The 20,272-nt window shown below is 62.3% G+C and overlaps 1 protein-coding gene and 1 long non-coding RNA gene across 7 annotated transcripts; one reads left to right on the top strand and one right to left on the bottom strand.

Moving 5' to 3' along the window:
• Window positions 1-3,754: 3,754 nt before the first annotated feature.
• ATG16L2 (autophagy related 16 like 2) lies at window positions 3,755-17,759 on the bottom strand. 6 transcript variants are annotated; one of them, XM_051851144.2, is made up of 18 exons: window positions 17,558-17,759; window positions 15,956-16,055; window positions 15,319-15,421; window positions 10,298-10,371; window positions 9,761-10,012; window positions 9,529-9,690; window positions 9,216-9,326; window positions 8,219-8,281; window positions 7,591-7,699; window positions 7,225-7,330; window positions 6,549-6,616; window positions 6,292-6,363; window positions 6,062-6,182; window positions 5,680-5,785; window positions 4,676-4,825; window positions 4,533-4,580; window positions 4,332-4,433; window positions 3,755-4,078 (listed from the first exon to the last, which is right to left on the bottom strand). In XM_051851144.2, exons 1-18 carry the CDS (start codon window positions 17,673-17,675, stop codon window positions 3,991-3,993), a joined length of 1,953 nt encoding a protein of 650 aa, XP_051707104.1. In that variant the 5' UTR covers window positions 17,676-17,759; the 3' UTR covers window positions 3,755-3,990. The 6 variants fall into 6 exon arrangements, with proteins under 6 accessions (XP_051707104.1, XP_051707115.1, XP_051707107.1 ...); XM_051851155.2 differs by having other exon boundaries at window positions 9,606-9,671; window positions 17,558-17,755; XM_051851147.2 differs by lacking the exon at window positions 8,219-8,281 and having other exon boundaries at window positions 17,558-17,756.
• Window positions 10,010-12,375, top strand: LOC138849912 (uncharacterized). Its single transcript, XR_011389098.1, has 2 exons — window positions 10,010-10,362; window positions 11,293-12,375. It is a non-coding gene; the product is annotated as an uncharacterized lncRNA (long non-coding RNA).
• Window positions 17,760-20,272: the final 2,513 nt, after the last annotated feature.

Raw genomic sequence — 20,272 nt, 5'->3', positions numbered from 1 at the left:
GGATATATCATCATTTAAACATCCCTTTTGTGATGAGTGTTCAGGTTGTTTGAAGCCATCTGCTATTAGAAAAATTGAAATTAACATCTTTGTACATGCAGCTTTGTAAATTTGTTCCAGTAATTGGGCAGATTCCTAAATATGAAACTTGAGAGTCAAAAATGTGTGTATCTAATTTTGTTAGAATTTGCCAAAGGGCCTCTGAAAGGATTGTAGCTGTTTGCACTCCCAGCGCAACACCGGAGATGCCCGCAGGGACTCAAGAAGGCAGAAGGTCTGGGTTAAGTCCTGGCCCAGCCCATGCCAGCGTCTGGAGCCTGTGGATAATGCCGTGGCCCCCGCAAGGACAGACAGTGGGTAGCACGAACGCTCCCCACTTTGGGCACTGGGACCCGTGACCGTGCTGCAGCCACAGGCAGCGTGCGTTCCCGCGGAAGGAATGTGTGAAGTGCTTTTCCGTACACCTGGCAAGGGCCGTGAGACACAGGAGACGGCACTCTCCTGCTCCCCTGCCCGTGCGAGCTGCTGGTCACAGACCGCCGCTGGCACTGGAGACTTGGTCTGTGACCAGGGACAGAGTTCAGTCAACGGCCCCACCGCAGTGTCAGAATCCAGTGTTGGCTCCTTCGTCTCAGGAACTGACTGGGCTTCAGTCAAGCCAGGGATTCACCGCACAGGGCTGGTTCCCTTCCTCTCCGACCCCACCCCAGCCCACGGCACACCCGCAGGCCAGCCAGAGCCCAGGCGGAGAACATCACTGGGCCTTGGGCCTCCCGCGGCTTGGTGTCCCGCCCTTCCTTCCGAGCTGCCACGACCTCAACTTGGAAAGGAACAGAGGGCGGTGGCTTCCGGGGCAGTGCTCCCGCAGCTCTGCTGGTCTCAGTGGTTTGGTCTCGAGATGCAGAGTGAGACGGAAAGGTCACAGTGCTGGCGCCAAGACCGGCTAATACGGACTTGCTGGGATGACGGAAGGTGACCCATCAAGGCACTGGACTCCTGCACCGAGACAAAGCGAGCCCGCATCCTCCGGCCCGTGGCTACCCCTGGGCTGCACTGCTCACTCACTGCCCAAGGAACCCAGCCACGCTTCTGGCTCGGGGCCTAGTTCCTGTCCAGCTCCCTCCATGCGGCCCTGTGACAAAATCTGGCTGCTCTGAATCTTTGCGTTCATTTTGTCTGTTAGGAAGTTGTTGATGACAGAAACACAACCAAATGACAAAGAATGGGAACTGTACTGTGTCCCGGAACTCTACCACTCGACACACGAGCTAAGTGTCCTCCAGGTTCCTCAGCGTTTGCTTTGTGACTACTTGATCTGCCAAGAGCATCGTGTTCCTGGGCTGTTTTTCCCTTGGTCCCAGTGACCAAAAGCAACACACGCGGGGCTGCTCCCACGTCGTTCCTGCAGGCGCTGGTCTGGGATTTTCTCCTGAAATGTCTTACCTTACAACATAACACCAGTAACTGCTGAGCAGGGTTCACGCCCCTGCACACTGAGGACCAAGCACACCGCACTGCTTGCTCGTGCAAGGCCCAGGGCGGGGGGGAGGGGAGCTTGGCAGAAAGAGCTGGACTCAAGTCCCAGAGCTGCCTCGAGTGTGCCGTGGCCGGAGGCTCACCCCTTCAGCCGGCTGGGCCTCGCCTTCCCCACCTGGACAGCGAGGGTGAGGAGAGACTTCCTGAGGTCCCATGTGGTAAGCGTGCAGAGCAGCTGAGCTTACCTTGGACCCTGGACATGGAAACAGCCCGTACAAGGCTTGGTGTGAGTGACACTGACCCTCACAGACGGGTCCACACCCGGCACTGCCAGGACTTCTGCAGGCCGTTCAGCAGCCTAGCTTCCTGCCCCAGGCTGTGTCCTGCACACTGTAGACCCCGTCTCTGTCCCCAGGGGGGGTCCAATCTGGTGGGGGGGGCACTCAGGAATGACAGACTCAAGCCAAGGGGCCCCTCCCAGGACGGGGAAGTGACCCCAGGGCATTAGCCCGCCACGGGGGCCTCTCCCGCCTCTCCCTCCTGGAGGTTTCAGGCCTGAGGCTGGGCGGGGCAGGCAGAGGCAACCCTGCTCACAGACTATGAGACTATGTTGTGTGGCCGCGGCAGTTTCAGGGACGGGGACACGAGACCCTGGAAGCTGGTGACCTGCCCAGGGTCTCCCAGAAGATGGAACTGGGCTTGCAGAGAGCAGCCAGTCCCTCTCTACAGCACCTCAATCCAGTTTTTGCCACCGAGCCGGAGGCCTGGATGCTCGTGCCAGCCCTGCTGTGACCCTGTGCAGGTCATTCTAGTTTTACCACTGAGACTCAGGCCCAAGTAGGGAATGCCGAAACCTGAGCACTCAACACTGGCGGCCTGGAGGGTGCTAGTCCTGCCCTCTGCACCCCCGCCTCCCCTTGCCCTCCAGGAAGCATTCACTCCTGCCAGGAGGGGTGCCTCGGAGCAAGTTCCAGTGAGCCTGTGCCCCCTGAAGTGAGGCGGCCCCCAGCACGTGTGGTCACTGCCCTGCGACAGAGTCAGCCCACTTCCCAAGCACCTCTGCCGGTCCCCGGGTCACCTAGGCAGAGCTGACAGCCACCTCCCAGGATCCCTCTCTCTCCTGGTCCCTCACTTTGGGGGACACTCACCCTCCAGGTCCAGGGGCCAGAATGGAAGAGATAGACACAGAGTAGCGTTGGCTTAGACACAAAGCCAGAATCACATCTGCTCCCTCCCCCCACCCCCGCAGCCCCGTGGTGGCAGGCAGGGGAGGCCAAATTCTGCCTTCTGCCATTAGTGTGTGCGGGCGGGTGGGGGTTAGCTCAACCCAGCATGACAGTAGCTGTGTGATGCTCAGTCTCAGCCTCAGAGCCATTGTCCCCTGAGACAGAGGACACCTACGTCACAACCGTCCAAGTGTTCTTCCAGGCTGCTGGTGACCCCTGGTGGCCACTGGGAGCCAGGCAGGAGGGAAGGGGTCTGGTGGAAGAAATCTTGGAGTGGAGCAGTGTTGAACCCCTAGGGTCCTTGAACAAAGGCATTTAACCACTTAACCAGCATTTCCTGAGACTCTCACTTCCATCCTGGCCTCTCCAGAGCTCCCTGAGTCAGCACGGGGCGGGGGGGGGGGGGGGGGCCAAAATAAACAGGGAGCCCCGGGAAGGCCTGCACACAGCCGCTCTCTGGGGCAGCTCCTGCAGGCCCAGCTGAGGCAGAGGGAAGGCAGGAAACGCAGGGCGGTGCTGGGCGGGCTGCGCCTTCCAGCCACACCGCCCCTCCAGGCGGGAAGCTGGGGACCTCCAAGGAGCTGGACGAGACCGTGACACCTGAGAAGGTCACTCTGCCGTGCCAGGAGGACAGGCTGGGAGGTGGCTGTAGCTCTGGTGTTGTGGGGGAAGGGGCCACAGCAGGGATGGCAGCCAGGCGGAGGCAGGGTTTGTGGGGCGGAGCTCGAGGGACAGCCGGGCTGGAGGAGTCAGTGAACTCATTCTGGTGTCTTAGCACCTTTTCCACGAAGACCCCTCCAGGCGGGCTGTGTCCATGCTTGCTTCTTGGCCTGAGTCTACCCTGGGTGTCAGAGCAGGAATGCCCATGGGCCCCAGCTGCACCCAGGCTCGTGTGCCCCTGGTTCCAGGAGGCCTGCTCTTTGCTGCCCCTGGGCCCTTGCCACGCTGTTGCCACGGCTGGGCGGCTCTGCAGGAGGAAACGTGCCAGGCCTGAGTGCCCTGAGCCCAGCGGCCTCTCTGCCCTTCATGATACAAAGATGCAGCAGACACAGTTCAGGTGCTTTGCTTTTTTTTTTTTTTTTTTTTTTTCCCCACTTTTGGGAGACTAAGAGTTTTTTAAAAATCCTCCCAACCCACCCGATTTTAAACAAACAGGCCAGGACCCGCCAGGCCTCCTTCTGCACTGACGTCAGGCCTCCAGCGCTACCGCTGGACCTGGAGCAGAGGGAAGCGTTCTCGGCTTTGGGCTTCGCACCAGAGCTCCCGCCCAGGCAGGGGGAGTGGTGCCCTAGTGCCAGAGCACCACCTTCCTGCCCTGGTCCACGCTCACCACATGGCTCCCAGAGTAGCACCAGGCCACGGCATTAACAGCAGCACTGAGGAGAGTGAGGGACAGGCATCAGGGGGCTTTTAGGAGCCGGGCCCCCAGCTGCACCCCTCCCTCTTGGCCCTGGGCAGCCCAGCGCTCCTCCATCAGCTCGGCCCCTCATCCGTAAAATGGGCTCATGGGGCTGTGCAGATGAGCCCGAGGGCGTGTGGAAAGGCACCTTGTAAGCGAGCGGGCTCTGGTGGGGGCAGTGTGGGGACACAGCAGGACCAGGGCCAGAGGCAGGTGGAGGCCATGCTTACCCGTGGGGTCCTCGAAGGCGACTCTCCAGTCTCCCAGTGTCCACATCCCAGATGTACAGAGCTCCATCCCAGGAGCCTGCCAGCGCGTAGCTCCTGTCGGGGCTGCAGTGACCAGCGCACAGCAAGAGGAAGGGGATCAGCGGGAGCACTCGCACGGGGCCAGCCGGGCACACCCGGGCCCCGGCTCGCCCTCACACACACCTGAACACGGCTTTGGTCCAGTCGGAGCCGCACTTGAAGCCCTCGGCCCTGCAGAGACAGGCTCAGGTCAGGAGGGAGGCAGCTGCCGAGAGGGGACCTGGGGAGAGCAGAGGCCGCAGGGCCAGCAGGCGCGAGGCAGGTACCTGAACACCTGGCGGACATTGCTGGCCCGCAGGTCGATGACCTTGAGTGTGTCGTCGCGGGAACAGCTGAGCAGATGCAGCTGGTCATGGCTGAGGCTCAGGGAGGTGACCCGGTCCTGCACGGGGATGATCTGCGTGCAGCGGGGCCCCCTGAGAAGCAAGGACAGAAACACAGATGAGCAACGGCCTCTTCCCAGGCCACACCTGACAGGTAGGGGTGGCGCGCAGTAGCTTTCCCAGCCAGCCAAGTCCAGAGGCATCTCAGGGTCAAGGCCAACGGTCAGTCTCCCTTGTCCCTAGCACAGCCAGCTCCCTCCATGAAAGACCTGAGCCCTTGAAACCTCTGCGTCGCTGAAATAAGGCCAGAGCACAAGCAATGAAGATGCCCGCATCCCACAGCGAGCACGGTCCAGGTCCTGGCTGCTCCGCTTCCACTCAGCTCCCTGCTAATGCGCCTGCGAGGCAACAGCTGCTGGCTCAAGTACTCGAGTCCCTGCCCACACACGGGAGACCTGGGTGGGGTTCCTGGCTCGGGACAATTGTTGCCATCTGGGAGTGACCCAGTGGGTGGAAGACATCCTGCTTTCCCTGTCTCTCCCTCTCTCGTCACTCTGCCTTTCACATTAACACATGTGAAGAGGGGAAGGGCGGCTTCAGACAGAAGTGGCAGTCTGCTGGCCAGTAAGCAAAGCCTGAGGCAGGCCCAGTACTGGCTCTAGCTCTGCTTTCCAAAACAGTTCAAGTCCAACCCTGGGCTCTGAGGTTGAAGAAAACTTAAAAAATGTTTCCCCTTTTGATTAAAAAGTAGTACCTACGTAGGAAAAGGTGCTTCTCCATCCTGGTTGCAAGACCCAGGCAGAGGGAAATGTTGGGCTGAGAGCCACAACAGCCTCCCTAGGTCACTGTGACCCATGCAGCCCTACCACCACGGTGAGGGGAAGGATTGAGAACCTGGGAGTCCTGTTCCAGGATCCACCCCCAGCCCCACAGCCCGCGCCCATCACCTGCTGTCCCAGAAGCGGATCTTCTGGTCGTTGTGGCCACTAATGATGATGTGGTCTCCACACACCACGTCGTTACAGTAGGAAAGGACATTGATGGTCCTGGCGCCTGGGAAGCGAGGGCAGAGGCCGGGGCCTCAGGGGAGGGCTGCTGGGAGCCAACTCCTAAGCCCAGAGCCCAGGCCCCTAGCTTCCCAGCCTGGGCTCGCTCCCTGTCTTCTCCACCCGTGCACAGCCTGAGCCCACCGAGAGCCCAGGCAGAAAGCACTTGGGGGGATGGAAGGGGCCTTGGGGCTTCACCCTAGGTGCCTGCAGAGCAGAGAGCAGCCTGGGGTCCTGCCTATGGGGCGGGGCGGGGGGTAAGGGGGGCAGAGCTGGGCCTCACAGTAGGCGCGGCCGAGGTCCCATTCCTTCACCGTCCGGTCTCGGCTCCCGGTCACTGCCTGGTGTCTTGTCAGCTTGAACTTGGCAGCTGTGACCTTGTCCTTGTGTCCAGACAGCGTCTCCTGTCCCACCCCAGGTAGGGGTCAAAGACACGGCCACCACTCCATAGGCACTCCCCCAGTCCCAAGACCTGACCCTGGACCCCCAGGCTGCCTCCCAGCCAGGCCTCACCTTGGATTGCGCCTCCCCCACCTTCCAGAGCTGAGCAGCCTGGTTGTAAGTTGCTGCCAAAACCTGGGAGCCCTGGGGAGCCGGGAGTAGAAGGGGAGGCCCTGAGCCTGGGCCAGGCTGCAGGCAGTGTCCCTCAGGCCGGAGAGCGGCTTGCCACGCAGGCAGGGCAGCCGCAGGTGCAGCGAGGGGAAGCCGTGTGGGAGTCGGAAGACACCCAGGATGCACCCTCGGGCCCCAGAGCCCCCACGTCCCCTCACCGAGGGGTCGAAGTCCACACTGGTGATACTGCCAGCTCCCTCCAGGGTCTGGTTGGCCTCCAGGCGACCTAGTGGGGAGCAGAAGGGACAAGTGAAACCAGGTCGCCCTCATCGCGAGAAGTCCCGGGTCTGCGGCGGACAGGTCAAGGTCACTGGGTTGCTTTGCTTCTGGAGCCCGGGCTGCACCTCTCCTCACTGCCAGCAGGGGTCCGCGGGCTGGAGGGGACCAGAGAGGAGGGGCTGTCCCTGGGTCGCACAGCAAGCTGGGCCAGGAGCCGGTGACCTGCCTCTTGGCGGGACTCTCCAGGAGCTGGCCCTGACTCCTCAGCACATCCGCTCTGCAGAACAGCTGGGCCGAGGGAGACGGTCGCCCTGCCCCGCCCCGCCCCGCCCCCGTCTGCTTGCTGAGTTCCAAGGCACTGAGTTTGGCCCAAAGAGGTCACCTGGGGAAGCCAGCATCTGCTCCTCAGAGACCTCAGGATGGGGGCCGCCTCCCCCAGCAGGGCCATCTGGGCTCCGCAGCCCGTGTCCTGGGTGAGGCTCCACCTTGCTCAGGGCACCAAGCCCAGAGCCTCCCTCCTGCCATGGGGTTGTCATGGAGCCACTGCCAGGCGCGCCGCCCCTGCGGGGTGTGCAGGGACGGCTTTGGGATGGCCCGTGGTGCCGGAACCCTTACCTCCCACAACATTCCACAGGTGGATAAGGTGGTCCGCCCCTCCGGTGGCCAGGAGGCTGCTGTTGGGGCCAAAACACACAGCGTTGACCTCAGACAGGTGGGCGTCCTGTGGGGAGAAGTGGGTGTTGGTGCCCCTGGTCCCCTGGGTGCCTTTTGTGCAGCCCATTGCTGACCTGCCCCTCCGCCCCAGGCTCCTCTGCCTGAGCCCCGCCCCGCCTTGGCTTGCCCTCCCTGGGCCTCAAGTGCTGGACCACTAGAGGCTGAAGGCCAAATCCCACCCCAGCTGCGCTGGCCCAGCCTGGCCCCGCCCCCTCAGGCCACCCCAGGGCCTGGACTCCCGCTGGGGCTCCCACTCCCCAGCTCTACCAGCGCATCCTGAGCCCAGGTAGGAACTCGAGCGGCCACACACACGGGGATGCTGTGGTACCGCTGCTCGGGCGCTCCGCCAACCGAGTGGCCTCTCCTCTTCTTGAAACTGGGGGGCGGGGGTGCAGGAGGGCACTCAGCAAGGCTTCCTGTCCTGCAAGCCTCCAGCTCCCCCGAGGCACGACGACGGGAAGCAGACAGGCAGGTGGCAAAGCGAGGCCGCAGGGACAGAGAGCACGGTCCCCAACCCAGCCCCGGCGGGGGGCCAGCAGAGAGCAGCGTGGGGCCGCGGGGCAGGGCCGCCACGTGCAGTCATCGCGGGGCCGAGACCACAGTCCCGGCTCTGTGACCGCAGTCCCGGCTCTGTGACTCAGTGAAGCCCTGACATTTCCTGCCTGGCCTCGGGCGGGAGCTCTTGTCCCCTCGAGGACTGTGATGATCCGAGCCTGGAAGACGCAGGCAGGGGTTGTGGAGGAGGCGACATGTCTGGCGGCTGCCCCTGGGGCCCAGACCACTCACACACAGACAGGCTGAAGCACGGACACGGGCTCTGGGCGCCTGACCAGGGCTGCTGGGGACTCGCCCCTCGCACCCATGCGGGTGCACACACAGGCGCGCACACACTTACTCCAGAAGCCCTTTCACCACATCCACACAGCGGGACAGCGTCAGGGAGGTGGCTGAGGCAGACCTGGGGCGGAACCAAGAGGCGTGCTGAGGGACCGTGGTGGGCACCCTGCAGCCCTGCGGCGCCTACCCTCCCGGGCCTGAAACAAGAACTCAGCTCCTGGAGGCCCAGGAGAGCTGGGACCGAGGCCGGAGCCGGGAAGAGGCAGGCACGTGGGAGACTCGCACTGCAACCCCAAGCACCCACTGAGGAAAGCTCCGGGGAGGCTGAGCTGGGGCCTGGGGGGTGGGGGTGGGGTGGGGGGCAAAGATGGTCCCGGCTGGGAGAACACAGGAGGAAAGGAGGGGAGCGGGGAAGCCCCGGCCTGCTCGGTGGTCCTGGGAGTCACCTGCCCCTCGCCCCCACCCCCGAGCTGCCAAGGACTTCGGCCACCAGCATCTCACTTCCCCAAGGTCCCTGTGCTCCCTGAGGCCGGGACACTGGGCAGCTGCAAGGGAACACAGAGAGGAGCCTTCACCCCGGGGGGCGGGGCAGAGCAGGCAGCACCAGTGGCAGCCCAAGGACCGAAGCCCCGCCAGGCCCGCCAGGGTGGGCACACATCTCCACAAGCTCAGAGGTCCAGACGCTCAGGGAAGCTCACCCATGCCTCCCGCTCTGCGTGTGCACACTGCCCACACAGGCCGGCCTGCCACAGCTGAGCCCTGGGCCTGCCCCCAGACTCCACCTGACACCACCACACCCCCAGAGATGGGGTCCCAGGAAGGAGCGGTAGGGGGAGGACAGAAGTCGGGGTCCCTGAAGTGGCACTGAGCGCAAGCTGCTGCAGGCACTGGACATCAGACCAGTCCCCAGGGGTCTCAGCTGGACCCCACCGCTCCAAGGCCAAGGGCTGACCCCGAGGTGGCAGCGAAAGATTGGCAGCCTCCAGGGCGAGGGCGGGGGCGGGGGCGGGGCCGGGGCCGGGGCCAGGGCCGAGCTCTGAGCACCAGGTTCTCACCTGAAGGGCCTCTTCCACTTCTCACAAGCCTCGCTCTCCAGGGACTCGGGTCCCGAGGCCAGGGCCACAGTCTCAGTCCCCTCCCTGATCACATCTCGTGGGGGTGGGCTCCTGGAGAAGGAATGAAGTTCGGAAAGACAAAGGGACCGGGCCAGCCCCTCCGAGCCCCAGCGCCTGATGGCGGGGACCGTGTGAATCCCCCCGGCGGTGAGGGGTCCTGGTGGGGGCCACCTCCCAACAGCACACACCTCGGCACCTCCCGCGCACACGAGGGGGCTCGGGGCCACCGCGGCGCATGTCCCCTCAGGTGCACCTGTCGCCACGTGCCGGCGTGACCCAGGGGCGGCGGGCAGACTCCACAGCCCAGACCCGGGCCGTCCCCACTCTTACTCGCTGATGCTCACAGCTCGCTTGGCAGCCTTCTTCAGCTCCTGCGACACCCGCGCCTGGTTGGCCCTGGAAGGGCGTCGGGAGCCTGACGCCGCGCCTCCCATAGTGGGGCGCGGCCCCCCTCCTCCCCACAGGGGGCGGGGCCAGCTCCTCACCGCTCTCGCCGCTCATTGCGCAGGTTGCGCTCGGCGGCGGCGCGCGCCTTGCGCTGCACAAGCCGCTCCAGCAGGTCGCGCGCCTCCTCCTGGAGCCTGCGCAGCGCCACCTCCTGGAGCCCGGCGTGCGCGCGCAGCTCCTCGTAAGCCGCCCGCTGCGCTGCGTTTCGTGCGCGCTGATCTTCCACTTGCGCTTCCTTCTGCGCCCGCGCCTCCTGCAATTGCGCCACGCGGGCCTCCAGGGCCGCCAGCCTGCAGGGTGCGGAGAGCGGGCGCTGGGTCCCGAGTCGCCTCTGTCACCGCCCGGAGGCAACCCGCCCACGGCCACGCCGCCAGCCAGGGCCTAAGCCAGGTCTCCAAGCGTTCGTTCGCCCTCGGAGCACCGCGGTCCGAGTCCTCTGCCGCCAACCACAGGCCCGTCCTGGGACCAGGGGAAGGCTCTCGGGCCTGTGCCATCCCCCGCGCCCCGCCTCCCGCAGAGAGGGCTCCGGGCGTCCCAGGGTCGCGCGGTGCCTCTCACACTGGCCTGCGCCGCACCTGCTTTGCCGCTCCTCCAGCTCCGCCTCCAGGGTGCCCAGGGCTGCGCTCTTCTCCACCACCTGGTAGGCCATCTAGGGGCGGTGGAGGGGCCAGATAGGTGGGCGGGGGCGCCACCGTGGAGCTCACACCGACTTCCAGCCCCTCTCGGCCTCCTGGGACAGGTCAGCTACCCCGCGCCCCCGCCCCGGTGCTGGGGCCGCCGAGAAAGCCACGGCTCTGCTAGCTTTCAGATCTTGCCCGGGTTGCCCTGCTGTTTCATGTGACAGGGAAAGGCTTAGTATCGGGGTCTGACCCCGGGGGAGTCCTCTAACCTCCCTGGGAAGAGGAAGCTGCTCCTTGGCTCACCTGTGAAGGGGGAATGCCAGCGCCTGCTGTGTGAGGCACAACCATTAGGAGCAGTCAGTGCTGTTCCAAACAGCCTTTACAGTTTGCGCAGCACGTGCAGCCTTGTTCTGGGCACCCCACAGCAACACCTCTATGTCACGTTTACAGTGAGCCCGTGACAGGGGAGGTGTCTTGCCCAGAGCCGCAGGGCTAACTGACCAGGCCGCTCACTGCATTGTGCTCCAAGGAAAGCACCACGGGCAGGAGTGGCTCCGGGGTTCGGGGCCTGGTTCCCGCCTCTCCCACAGCTGCGGGGCCACCCCCAGCCCCTGGCCTGCGCAGCAGGGAGCCCTGAGTGGAGGCACACAAGGCTGGGAAGAGAGACGGATGGGGAGCACAGGGCCCCGGGGGACACAGGCGCTGCTCCACAGCCCTGGGGAGAGGGGGTCACCGCATCGGTACCCCTGCCTCGCTGCACGTTGAAGCCATGGCTGAGAGCCGGGGAGGCCGAGGCCCCACCTGTCGGTGCTGAGCGCCCAGTGGAGTGGCAGACCCCAGCGAGGCCAGGGGAACCTGAACGCCACAGGCTCCAAGTGCCTCTGGCCCAGGAAAGAGCCGTGGAAGTTGGGGACTCTGGTGGCCCCGTCGACCGGCTTCCTCCCTCACAGGGGCGGGGCCTGCTGAGGACCCACGGAGGAGCAGGGCTGAGACTGCCGCGTGGGGGACACTCCACAGCCGCCCCGTTTCCAGCACTCCTGATTCTTGTTACCACTGAGGCATCGGACAGCCGCCGGCCACTTCCTCACACTTGCTTGCCTTCATGTTGCATTAGATCTAGATCTACATCCACTCTTTTTTAATGTAATGCTTTTCAAAACCAAGTAACAGAGCTGGAAAACAGATCTGTGACCGCTAGGGGCTCGGGGTGGCTGAGGGAGAGGGGCAGGGTGCAGTGCAGCTGTCACAGCGCCACCCGGGACGCGCGCATCCCGCACTGCACGGCCTGGGCTCAGGGGCTGGCTCCGCGGCACTCCGGCTTCCTGCTGAGGCACACCCTGGGAGGCTGTGGGACTCCCAGGTGGAGCTCCCGGCTCTGCTTCAGCCTGGCCCAGCCCTGGCTGTTGAGGGCATTTGGGGAGTGAACGTGTAAATGCAAGAGCTCTGTGTCTCCGAAGTCAGTCAGCAGATGTTAAGGGGGAGGCAGCGAGAGGAAGACCGGCGTAGTGGTGAGAGACTGCTGTACCTTGATGGTCACACAGTCTGCACGTGATAAAGTGACAAAAACTGTAATAGGGAACTTCAAAAAGTTCGTGGAGAATGAAGTTTATTTTGGTTCAAAAATAGTTTGATAGCCACGCACCTTTTATGATACGTGGTTTTCATGAAATCTTTGAAGAGCCCTCACATGCACAGATTTCAAAAGCAATTATCTTGGCCCTGGGGCCGGCGATGTGGCAGAGGATGAAGCTGCGCCTCACGATGCCAGCAGCCCACGTTGGGGTGCCCGGTTGAGTCCCCCTTGCTCCATTTCCAATCCAGCTTCCTCCTGCTGTGCCTGGGAAGGCAGCCGAGGATGGCCCAAGAACTTGGGCCCCTGCCACTATGTGGGAGAGCTGAACGGAGTTCCTGGCTCCTGGTTTTGGCCTGGCCTAGACCCAGCGGTTTTAGCCATTTAGGGAGTGAACCAGTAGACAACAGATATCTCTCTGTGTCTCTACCTTTCAAATAAATAAATCTTTTTACACCATAAACTTAATTCTACTTTCCATGAACTTTTAAAACATATACATTTATTTGAAAGAGGAATGGCCAGGGAGAGACAAACCTCCCGTCCGTGGTTTGAGCCCCTGACAGCCACAGTGGGACTAACTGGCACTCCAGTTGGGACGCCAGCGTCTCGCAGGCAGCCGCTTGACCTGCTGCACTGCAAGGCTGGCCCCTCTGCGAACTTGTGAAGCACGCTTGTGCGCACACTTCCTGCCACTATGGAGTCCCTGGCTGTGTACGCAGCTGCAGAGGGTACGGCCGGCCGGCGGGAGCTCTGTACTACTGCTGCAACCTCCTACGAATCTATTTCAAAATGAAAAGTCAACATAACAGCACATGCTTCCGGTATGCAAAACAGGACTGAGAACCAAAGAAAAGCCACTCATCGCCTATCCCCTGGCCTAGCCAATGGGAACTGGCGGGTGGGATCCGGGGTGGAGTGCTGAGAGTAAGGGGTGCGTGGACGTGGACGTAGCCCAGGCGGAGGGCGCCTCAGCTGAGAGAAGCAGGAGGTGGGATGACGCCTGGGAGCCAGGCAGTGGTGGTGACAAGGACTTGCACCTCCTCACTCTCCAGGCTTCTCGGAGTTGTTTACAGTAGCGTGGTTTGTATGTTACTTGTCTTTACTGGAGGTCACTTCTGTTATCACTTTACGGGACCGGCATGGTGGGTGAGGCGGCACCTGTCATGTTGGCATCCCATATGGGTGCCCGGTCCAGGCCCAGCTGCTCCACTTCCCATCCAGCTCCCTGCTAATGCACCTGGGGAAGCAGCGGGAAATGGCCCACGTCCCTGGGTCTCTATCACCCATGTGGGAGACGCAAAGGAAGTTCCTGGTTCCTGGCTTTGGCCTGGCCCAATGCTGGCCATTGGAGCCATATGGGGAATGAATTAGCGGGTGGAAGACCTCTGTCTCCCTCTGAGACTCTCTCAATAAATAAATAAATAAATCTTCTTAAAAGGCATCACTGAGTGCTGCGGGAGGGTGGTGGCGGTGCCAGAGCGGGGATGAGGCTGAGTTGTGCCAGGCAGACACAGCAGCTGGAGACAGATCATCGTGAGCTGGTGGCTCGCTCTGGGTGGAGAGTGGCCAGGGGCCAGAGTGGCGCCTGGGGTTCCAGCCCTAGGGAAACCAATGGGGTATCCATGGAAGGGCCGGTGTGCTCAATCAGCTCTGGTCATAGGCGCCGTGCAGACAGGCCCGAGCGATACGGTGGAGGCAGCCGGAGAGCACTCGGGGGCTCACGGCTCAGCTGTCTGAGACACACGAGCCCGCAACCACAGCAGCAGCTCTGACCTGAGAGAGGCTCGCAGCTCTGCCCACGGCCCCATTCCCACACTTTTTCTTTTTTTTCCCTAAGATTTATTTTATGTATTTGAAAGGCAGAGGGAGAAAAGATATTTTCCAACTGCTGGTCCACTCTCCAAATGGCTGCAACAGCCAGGGCTGGTCCTTGCCGAAGCCAGGAGCCCGGAGCTCCATCTGGGTCTTCCATGTGGGTGACAGGGGCCCAAGTAGCCGGGCCGCCCTCTCCTGCCCTCCCTGGCACACGGGCAGGGAGCTGGATGGGAAGTGCAGCAGCCAGGACTCGGCCCAGCGCTCTGATGCAGGGTGCTGGCATGGCAGGGCAGCTTATCTCACTGCACCACAAGGCCCGCCTCCTTGTTTAAATTTGAATTGATCTGAGATGCAGAGAGAGAGGGAGAGACACACTCCCCAAATGGCTTTAACAGCTGTGGCAGTGCCATGAACAAACTCAAGAACTGGACATTCAATCTGTGTCTCCCTCATGGGTGGCAGGAACCCAATTACTGGAGCTGTCGCTGCTGCCTCCCAGGGTCTGCGTTAGCAGGAAGCTGGAGTCAGGAGCCGGCGCCAGTTACTGAGCCCAGGTAACGGCAGTGTGGGACGCAGATGTCCTAACCGCTGTCTACAGGCCTGCCCTCCCGCTCTGGCCCCTCTTCTGTTGGGCAAACCACTTGCCATGCAGTTAACTGACATGGATTTACTGGCCTCTCACATTCTGCAGTGGACTGGGAACCCCATGGAGCCAGGCACTGCTAACTGCGGCGTCCCCTGCTGGTTGGATGCAGCAGCTGTCCCTACATACAAGGATCTGTTGAGAGCAGGGAGACCGCAGAGCTGGCTTTGTGTTAGAGAGGGTTCAGATCGCTGAGCCGCAGGTGACTGCAACCGCGAAGTCCTGGAGGAGTGACCGAGGCAACCGACACTCAGCCCTGCCTGCAGGCGGTCAACTCTCAACGTGGGCGGCTGTGTTATTAGGGGTAGGAGATGGGTGTGATTTTGGATGGGATATAAAAACCCATTCAGCAAGAGAGTCTGGAACTCAGCAGAGGAAGCTGAGCTAGAGACAGGTCTGGGAGTCATCCAGGAACTCCTGAGCCCACGGGAGGCCATGGGAGGCCATGGGAGGCCATGGGAAGCCATGGGAGGCAGTGAGCCCACCCAAGCCCCAAGGACACCTACATTTCAAGGGACAGGCGTAGGGGAAAGGAGAGGAGTCAGGGAGGAAGTTCAAGGTGAGTGGTGAAACAGAAGCCAAGAGACGCGGGGCAGGGGCAGGGAAGACAGGGCAGGAAGGAAGACAGGTCAGGTGGAGGCCCCACCCCCGCGACCGTGCGGGAACCTCCCTCACAGAGTGTCCCTGGTGCTAGGCCCCTGCGTGGGCTGACAAGGGAGAGAAGCAGGAGGTGTGCAAGTAAGCCCAGCAGGCTCAGCCATCTAAGGGCCTGGGGGCGGGAGGGGCTGCCAGGCGGCCGGCCACCCCACTCACCTGCCCCAGGCCTCACCTCAGTGCTTGCAGCACAGGACCTGGGGTGCAGTGAACGTGGTGAGCGCCTCCTGCTCGCTGGCTCCCTGGGACCGTGTCTCCCCACCCCCTTTCCAGACCCCCTACCCAACTTACCTCACCACAGACCAGCCGGAGCTCCTCCTCCTCCTGCTGCCACTTCTCCCTCAGAGCTGCTGGCCTTGGCGCCTGCTCTGAGCCACGCCCTGACTCCTCCTCCCTGCCAACCAATCAGAGAGTGGTGCTCCTGGTCCCTGCATTCACCCCGGTGCCCAGAGGCACCTGGGGATGCTGCACGCACACACACACGGAGGACGGATGCCAGCAGCCAACAAAGGCATGGGCAACAGGGATGCACTGCCCACCTCAGAGCCCCAACCCACTCCCGTCCCCGGTCCCTGGTCCCCAGTCCTCATGTTCACTCCCTCTAGAATAGGCAGCACGGCCCTTTCTGTAGGCGTCAGATAAGGGTCGGGGATGGGAAAGGACTGACAAGGGGAAAGCCAGGGCTTGAGGAGGTGGGACAAACGCAGAGAAATGGACTGGGAGCATCGAGGGAAAGAGAGTCTAGGCATCCGGCCCGGTGGGGGGGGGAGGCTCAAGGCCCCACCTCCCCACCCCCACTCCTGGGCAGCAGCCAGAGGCCAATGCGGTGCCAAGGAGAGAATGAACCCAGCTGAGGCAGTGGGGGCAGGGCCAGGCACAGGCAGGCTGTTGTGCCCACAGACGCTCACTCACTCACTCACTCACTCACCAGGGGCTCGGGGGGGCGGCGGGGCTGACATCGCCTGGTTCTGGCTGCAGCCTCTCAGACAGCGTGGCCAGCAGCTCGGCCTTCTCCAGGAGACGGTTATCTGGAGGCACAAGAGAGTGAGCCTCGGGCAGATCCAGATCCGTCCCAGCAGACCCCTGCCGGCTGACAGGTCACCCTGCTGGGACAGGCACCTAGCAACGGGAAGTCACCGGCGGGCTGAGCTCTGCCCCTCGCCTGAGGGGTGTGTGCGCAGCCATGGCTCCCAGGCCCACCCAGGAGAGGAGCACCTGCTGTGCCAGGGGGCGGCAGGATGACCACTGCTGGGGACGGGCATGGTGGGGTGCGACCCACAGAGGGGCTCTTCTCCTCCTAAGAGTGATGAGACAGGCAAAAGGCCCCACCTTCCCCGCCAGCAAGTCACTTCCCCTCTGAGGGCACCAACTTTGCATGAGGAGTGACCCTTAATTCCGGGGGGGGGGGCGGGAGGGGGGAGGGTAAGCCACTGCCTCCTGCCCCCACCAGTCCAGAATAGGAAGTCCTTGAGCAATTATCCAGCAACCCTTCTTAGGTTTGGTGGTTTGACCCTGGAACACACCTCCCCTCCGCCCCCACCGGTGGTCACTTCCTCTTTTCTCACCAGTTCCAGGACAGTTGGGGGGGGGGGGTTAGCCCAGGCCTGGCTCCTCGTATCCCTGCCCTCACCCAGTGCCCTACCAGTTGCCTTGTGGAAGTCCCTGGGTCTGGCTTCAGTACCCAGGGTACGTGGCAGTAGGGCTCCCGCTGATCTAAAGAAAGTTTCACTGCGCCCAGTGTGCAGGTCGGAAACCTGAGGCTCAGGGACATGCCCTGCCCAAGACCACAGAGAAGACTGGGCCTTCGGTCTGTCTGTGGGAGTCTTGAGTTCCTCAGGCCTGCAGCTGCCACAGAGCGGGGGTGTGTGTGTGGGGGCTTCCGCCTCAGACTGGATGGCCAGTGGAGCATGGCCAGTGGAGAACTGAGGCCGCCTGGAAGTTTGCAGATGGCAGATTAGATTGTGGGCTAGCCGGGAAGATTAGTGCACAGTGGGGCTCCTGGCCACTCTCTCAACCTTGGCCCTGCGACCTCAGGCAACCACACCTGTTCATCCCGACACACCAGAAGCAGCTCCGTCAGACTGACATGCCCGGGCCCGGCCAGCCTGTTTCAGCCTGGGGCCCGGTGCTGCTCTCTCAGGCTCCCAAAGCATCACCTCTGGGGAGTGATTCAGAGCTTCCTCGTTAGACTCGGGGCAGCGCTCCCTCCCGGATCGGCCAACAAGTGGCTGCCCGGGTCAGTCTCGCCTTCCTTCACGGGGCCACGCGGGTAAAACGGGCCGTCTGAGAAGCCCAGTTCGAGGGCCTTGAGAGGCCAGGAGGGCAGCGGGATCGGCAGGCGGCTGGACAGGGCAGTCGGAGGTGGGCGTGACCGGCTGGTTCGAAGCACCTGGCACGGGGGCCTCGGAGGCCAGAAGGCGCCGGGGCGCCAGTGCACCTGCTCCACGGCCCCAGGGGCCCAAGAAAGCCTCTCCCCAAGCCCGGATCCCCTCCCCGCGACGGCCGTCGACCAAGTCGCAGACGCACTCACAGGCGGGCACCAGCTCCAGGAAGAACGCCTTCTGCGTGCGGTCCCGCTGCCGCAGCTGCCGCACAATGTGGCCTTTCCAGCGGGCGGCGGGCGCGCCGGCGGGGCCAGCCCGGGCCATTGCCGCGATCCCCCGCCGCCTCGGCGCTCTGCACCCGCCCGATAGACCGCGCCGCGCCGGGGCGGGGCCTTGCGGGGACTCCGAGTCGTCGGGGGCGGGCGGCGCGGGGGAATCCCCGGACCGTACCAAGGGCGCCCTGTGGCGGGGGGTGGAATTCAGCGCAGACGGGGGCAGAGGCCGCCCCAAGGCCAGCACCCTCGGGCCCCACCCGAGACGTTTGCTTAAACGAGAGCTCCGATTGCTGTAGGGGTAACAAGAAAGCAAGGGGGTAGGTCAGAGCCGGGGCGGCCTCCCCCACGACTGTGGACGCGCTCCGGAGGCGGGCCTCCAGGGCTAGGTCCCTTAACCCCCGCGCGCCCGCGGTGAAGCCGAAAGAAGCCGCCTCCGAGCCGAGCTGCGCTCTCGGCCTGGTCCCGGGATATGCTGCAGACCCAGACTCGGGTCTCCACAGACGCCGGGCTTATGCGGTGTGACAGCGGGACAAGAGAGCACCGAGGATGAGGCCCCACTTCCGAAGATGATGGCGTCGGAGTCGGGTTCGTGGGGGTTGAAGTAGGAGGCAGCGGAGGGAGGGAGAGAGGCCCTGGAAGCACCGCGCAGAGGTTCCGGGGCCGGGCTGGCGGCGCGGCGGCCGAGTAGTTCTAGTCCCCGGCCCCGCCTCCCATGCGGTTTACCGCTAACGCAAACTGCGGGAGGCTGCAGGTGACGGCTCTGGTACTCGGGTCTCTGTCACCCCGAGGGAGACTTGGATGGTATTCCTGGCTACTGACCCAGCCCTGGCTGTTGCGAGCTTTGGGGCAGTGAACCAGTGAATGGGAGAAATTTCTCCCACGTCCCCCTGCCTCTCAAGTAAATAATTTCAAAACAAAAAGCAAACCTCCCAACAGATTTCCCTGCAGAATCGGCCATGTGAGGAGCAAGATTTAGGGACCCAGTTGATTTAGAAGATTTTGATCTGCTCCTGGCTCAGAAGAAGGAAGGAGTTGGTGGTCTGCGGTGGCAGGGTGGCCTGGCTGGCAGCCCGGTCTCCTGACTCAGGACCCAACGGGTAACTCGGCTTGGGCAACCTCTGGGGGAGAGGAGATGTGTCTGTGGGTACACTTGACAGTGAGTCTTGGTGGCAGGGAATTGTGGGAACACCTGCTCTTGCGAGCCACCTGGCCAGCGCTCTGCAAAGGGAAGCTGCTGGGAGGAATGAGCAGGGAGTGTGGGGGAGGGGATGGGGAGCCTCCCCCTGGGGCATGGGGTGTAAAGGCCCAGCAGGCGAGCTCCCAGGGCGAGAGTGCAGACTTGGCCACCCCAGGAAATGGGAGAGAAATTGGGTGGGGGGCTGGGGAGCGCTGTGGGTCCCGAAAGTGACACATCTGTTGGAATTCTGATGGGCACGGGTCACAGGAATTGGTGTGCAGTAAAGCGCAGTGACACCCCAAGACTGCTGACACCACACTGAACCAGGCTCAGCCTCCCACTTGTCATTGTCCTGGACCGTTGTGACCGACGCAGTCGCTGTTGTAGCGGATATGTGGAACACCCGTCACCTCCCGTCACCTCCTCCTGTTCACACATCACCTCCTGCAGGACGCGACACTTCCCTGCCCTTGCGATGCGTTAAGGCTTCTCTAGCCCCGCACATCCACTGTCACCACAGCCATCACCCATATGGTGACCTGCGGGGTTCCCTTCCAAGCAGGGCCTGGATCCCCGGAGTCTGTGCACTCTAACCGTGTCCCGCCTGTTGAAGGTGTACCTCTGTTGAACGTGGGGGATAACATTCCCCAGAAGTCATCCTCAGGAGATAGGCCCAGTGCCCTTGGAGGCCTAGGGCCAGCTGGTGACAGTGAACTCCCTTTAAACTGGCCTGACAACACCAGCAAAGCAGCTCAGGGCTTGTGCATTGCAGGCTGTATTTTTTTTTAACTTATTTATTTGAGAGACAGAGAGAAGGCTCCCATCTGCTGCTTTACTCCCCAAATGCCCGCAACAGCCATTGCTGGGCCAAGCCAAAGGTAGGAGCCTGGAACTCCATCCAGATCTCTCCCAGGGTGGCAGGAACCCCGCCACTTGAGCCAGCACCTGCTGCCCCCAGGATCTGCATTGACAGGGAGCGGCAGTCAGGACCCCGAACCAGACGCAGACACAGGCTCTCTGCTACGGGGCATGGCTCTCCACCAACACCCACTCCCAAAACTATATTTTTAAGGTGTACAACATGATGTTCTCATATACATGAACTTGATTTTGAGTGATTACCGTGGTCAGACTAATTTACATCCATTTCCTTGTATAGCTAGCTTCTTTTCAGCAGTGAGAACATTTAAGATCTACTTTCAGCAAATTTCAAGTCTACAGTACATTATCAAGTATAGTTACCATGGTGTACATAGGCTAGATAAATTTGACTACATCAAAATGTGAAACTTTTTTTGGAACATTTAATTCTTTTCATTTTACTTGAAAGGCACAGAGACAGACCTTCCAAATGACTGGTTCACTTCCCAAATGACAACAATAGCCAGGGCTGGGCCAGGCTGAAACCAGGAGCCAGGAACTGCATGGGTGGCAGGGACCCAAGCACTTGGGCCTTCACCTTCTGCCTC

The sequence above is a fragment of the Oryctolagus cuniculus genome, chromosome 1, assembly GCF_964237555.1.
Source record: "Oryctolagus cuniculus chromosome 1, mOryCun1.1, whole genome shotgun sequence".
In the NCBI taxonomy this organism is placed as follows: domain Eukaryota; kingdom Metazoa; phylum Chordata; class Mammalia; order Lagomorpha; family Leporidae; genus Oryctolagus; species Oryctolagus cuniculus.
This window is presented reverse-complemented; position numbering and strand designations above follow the sequence as displayed.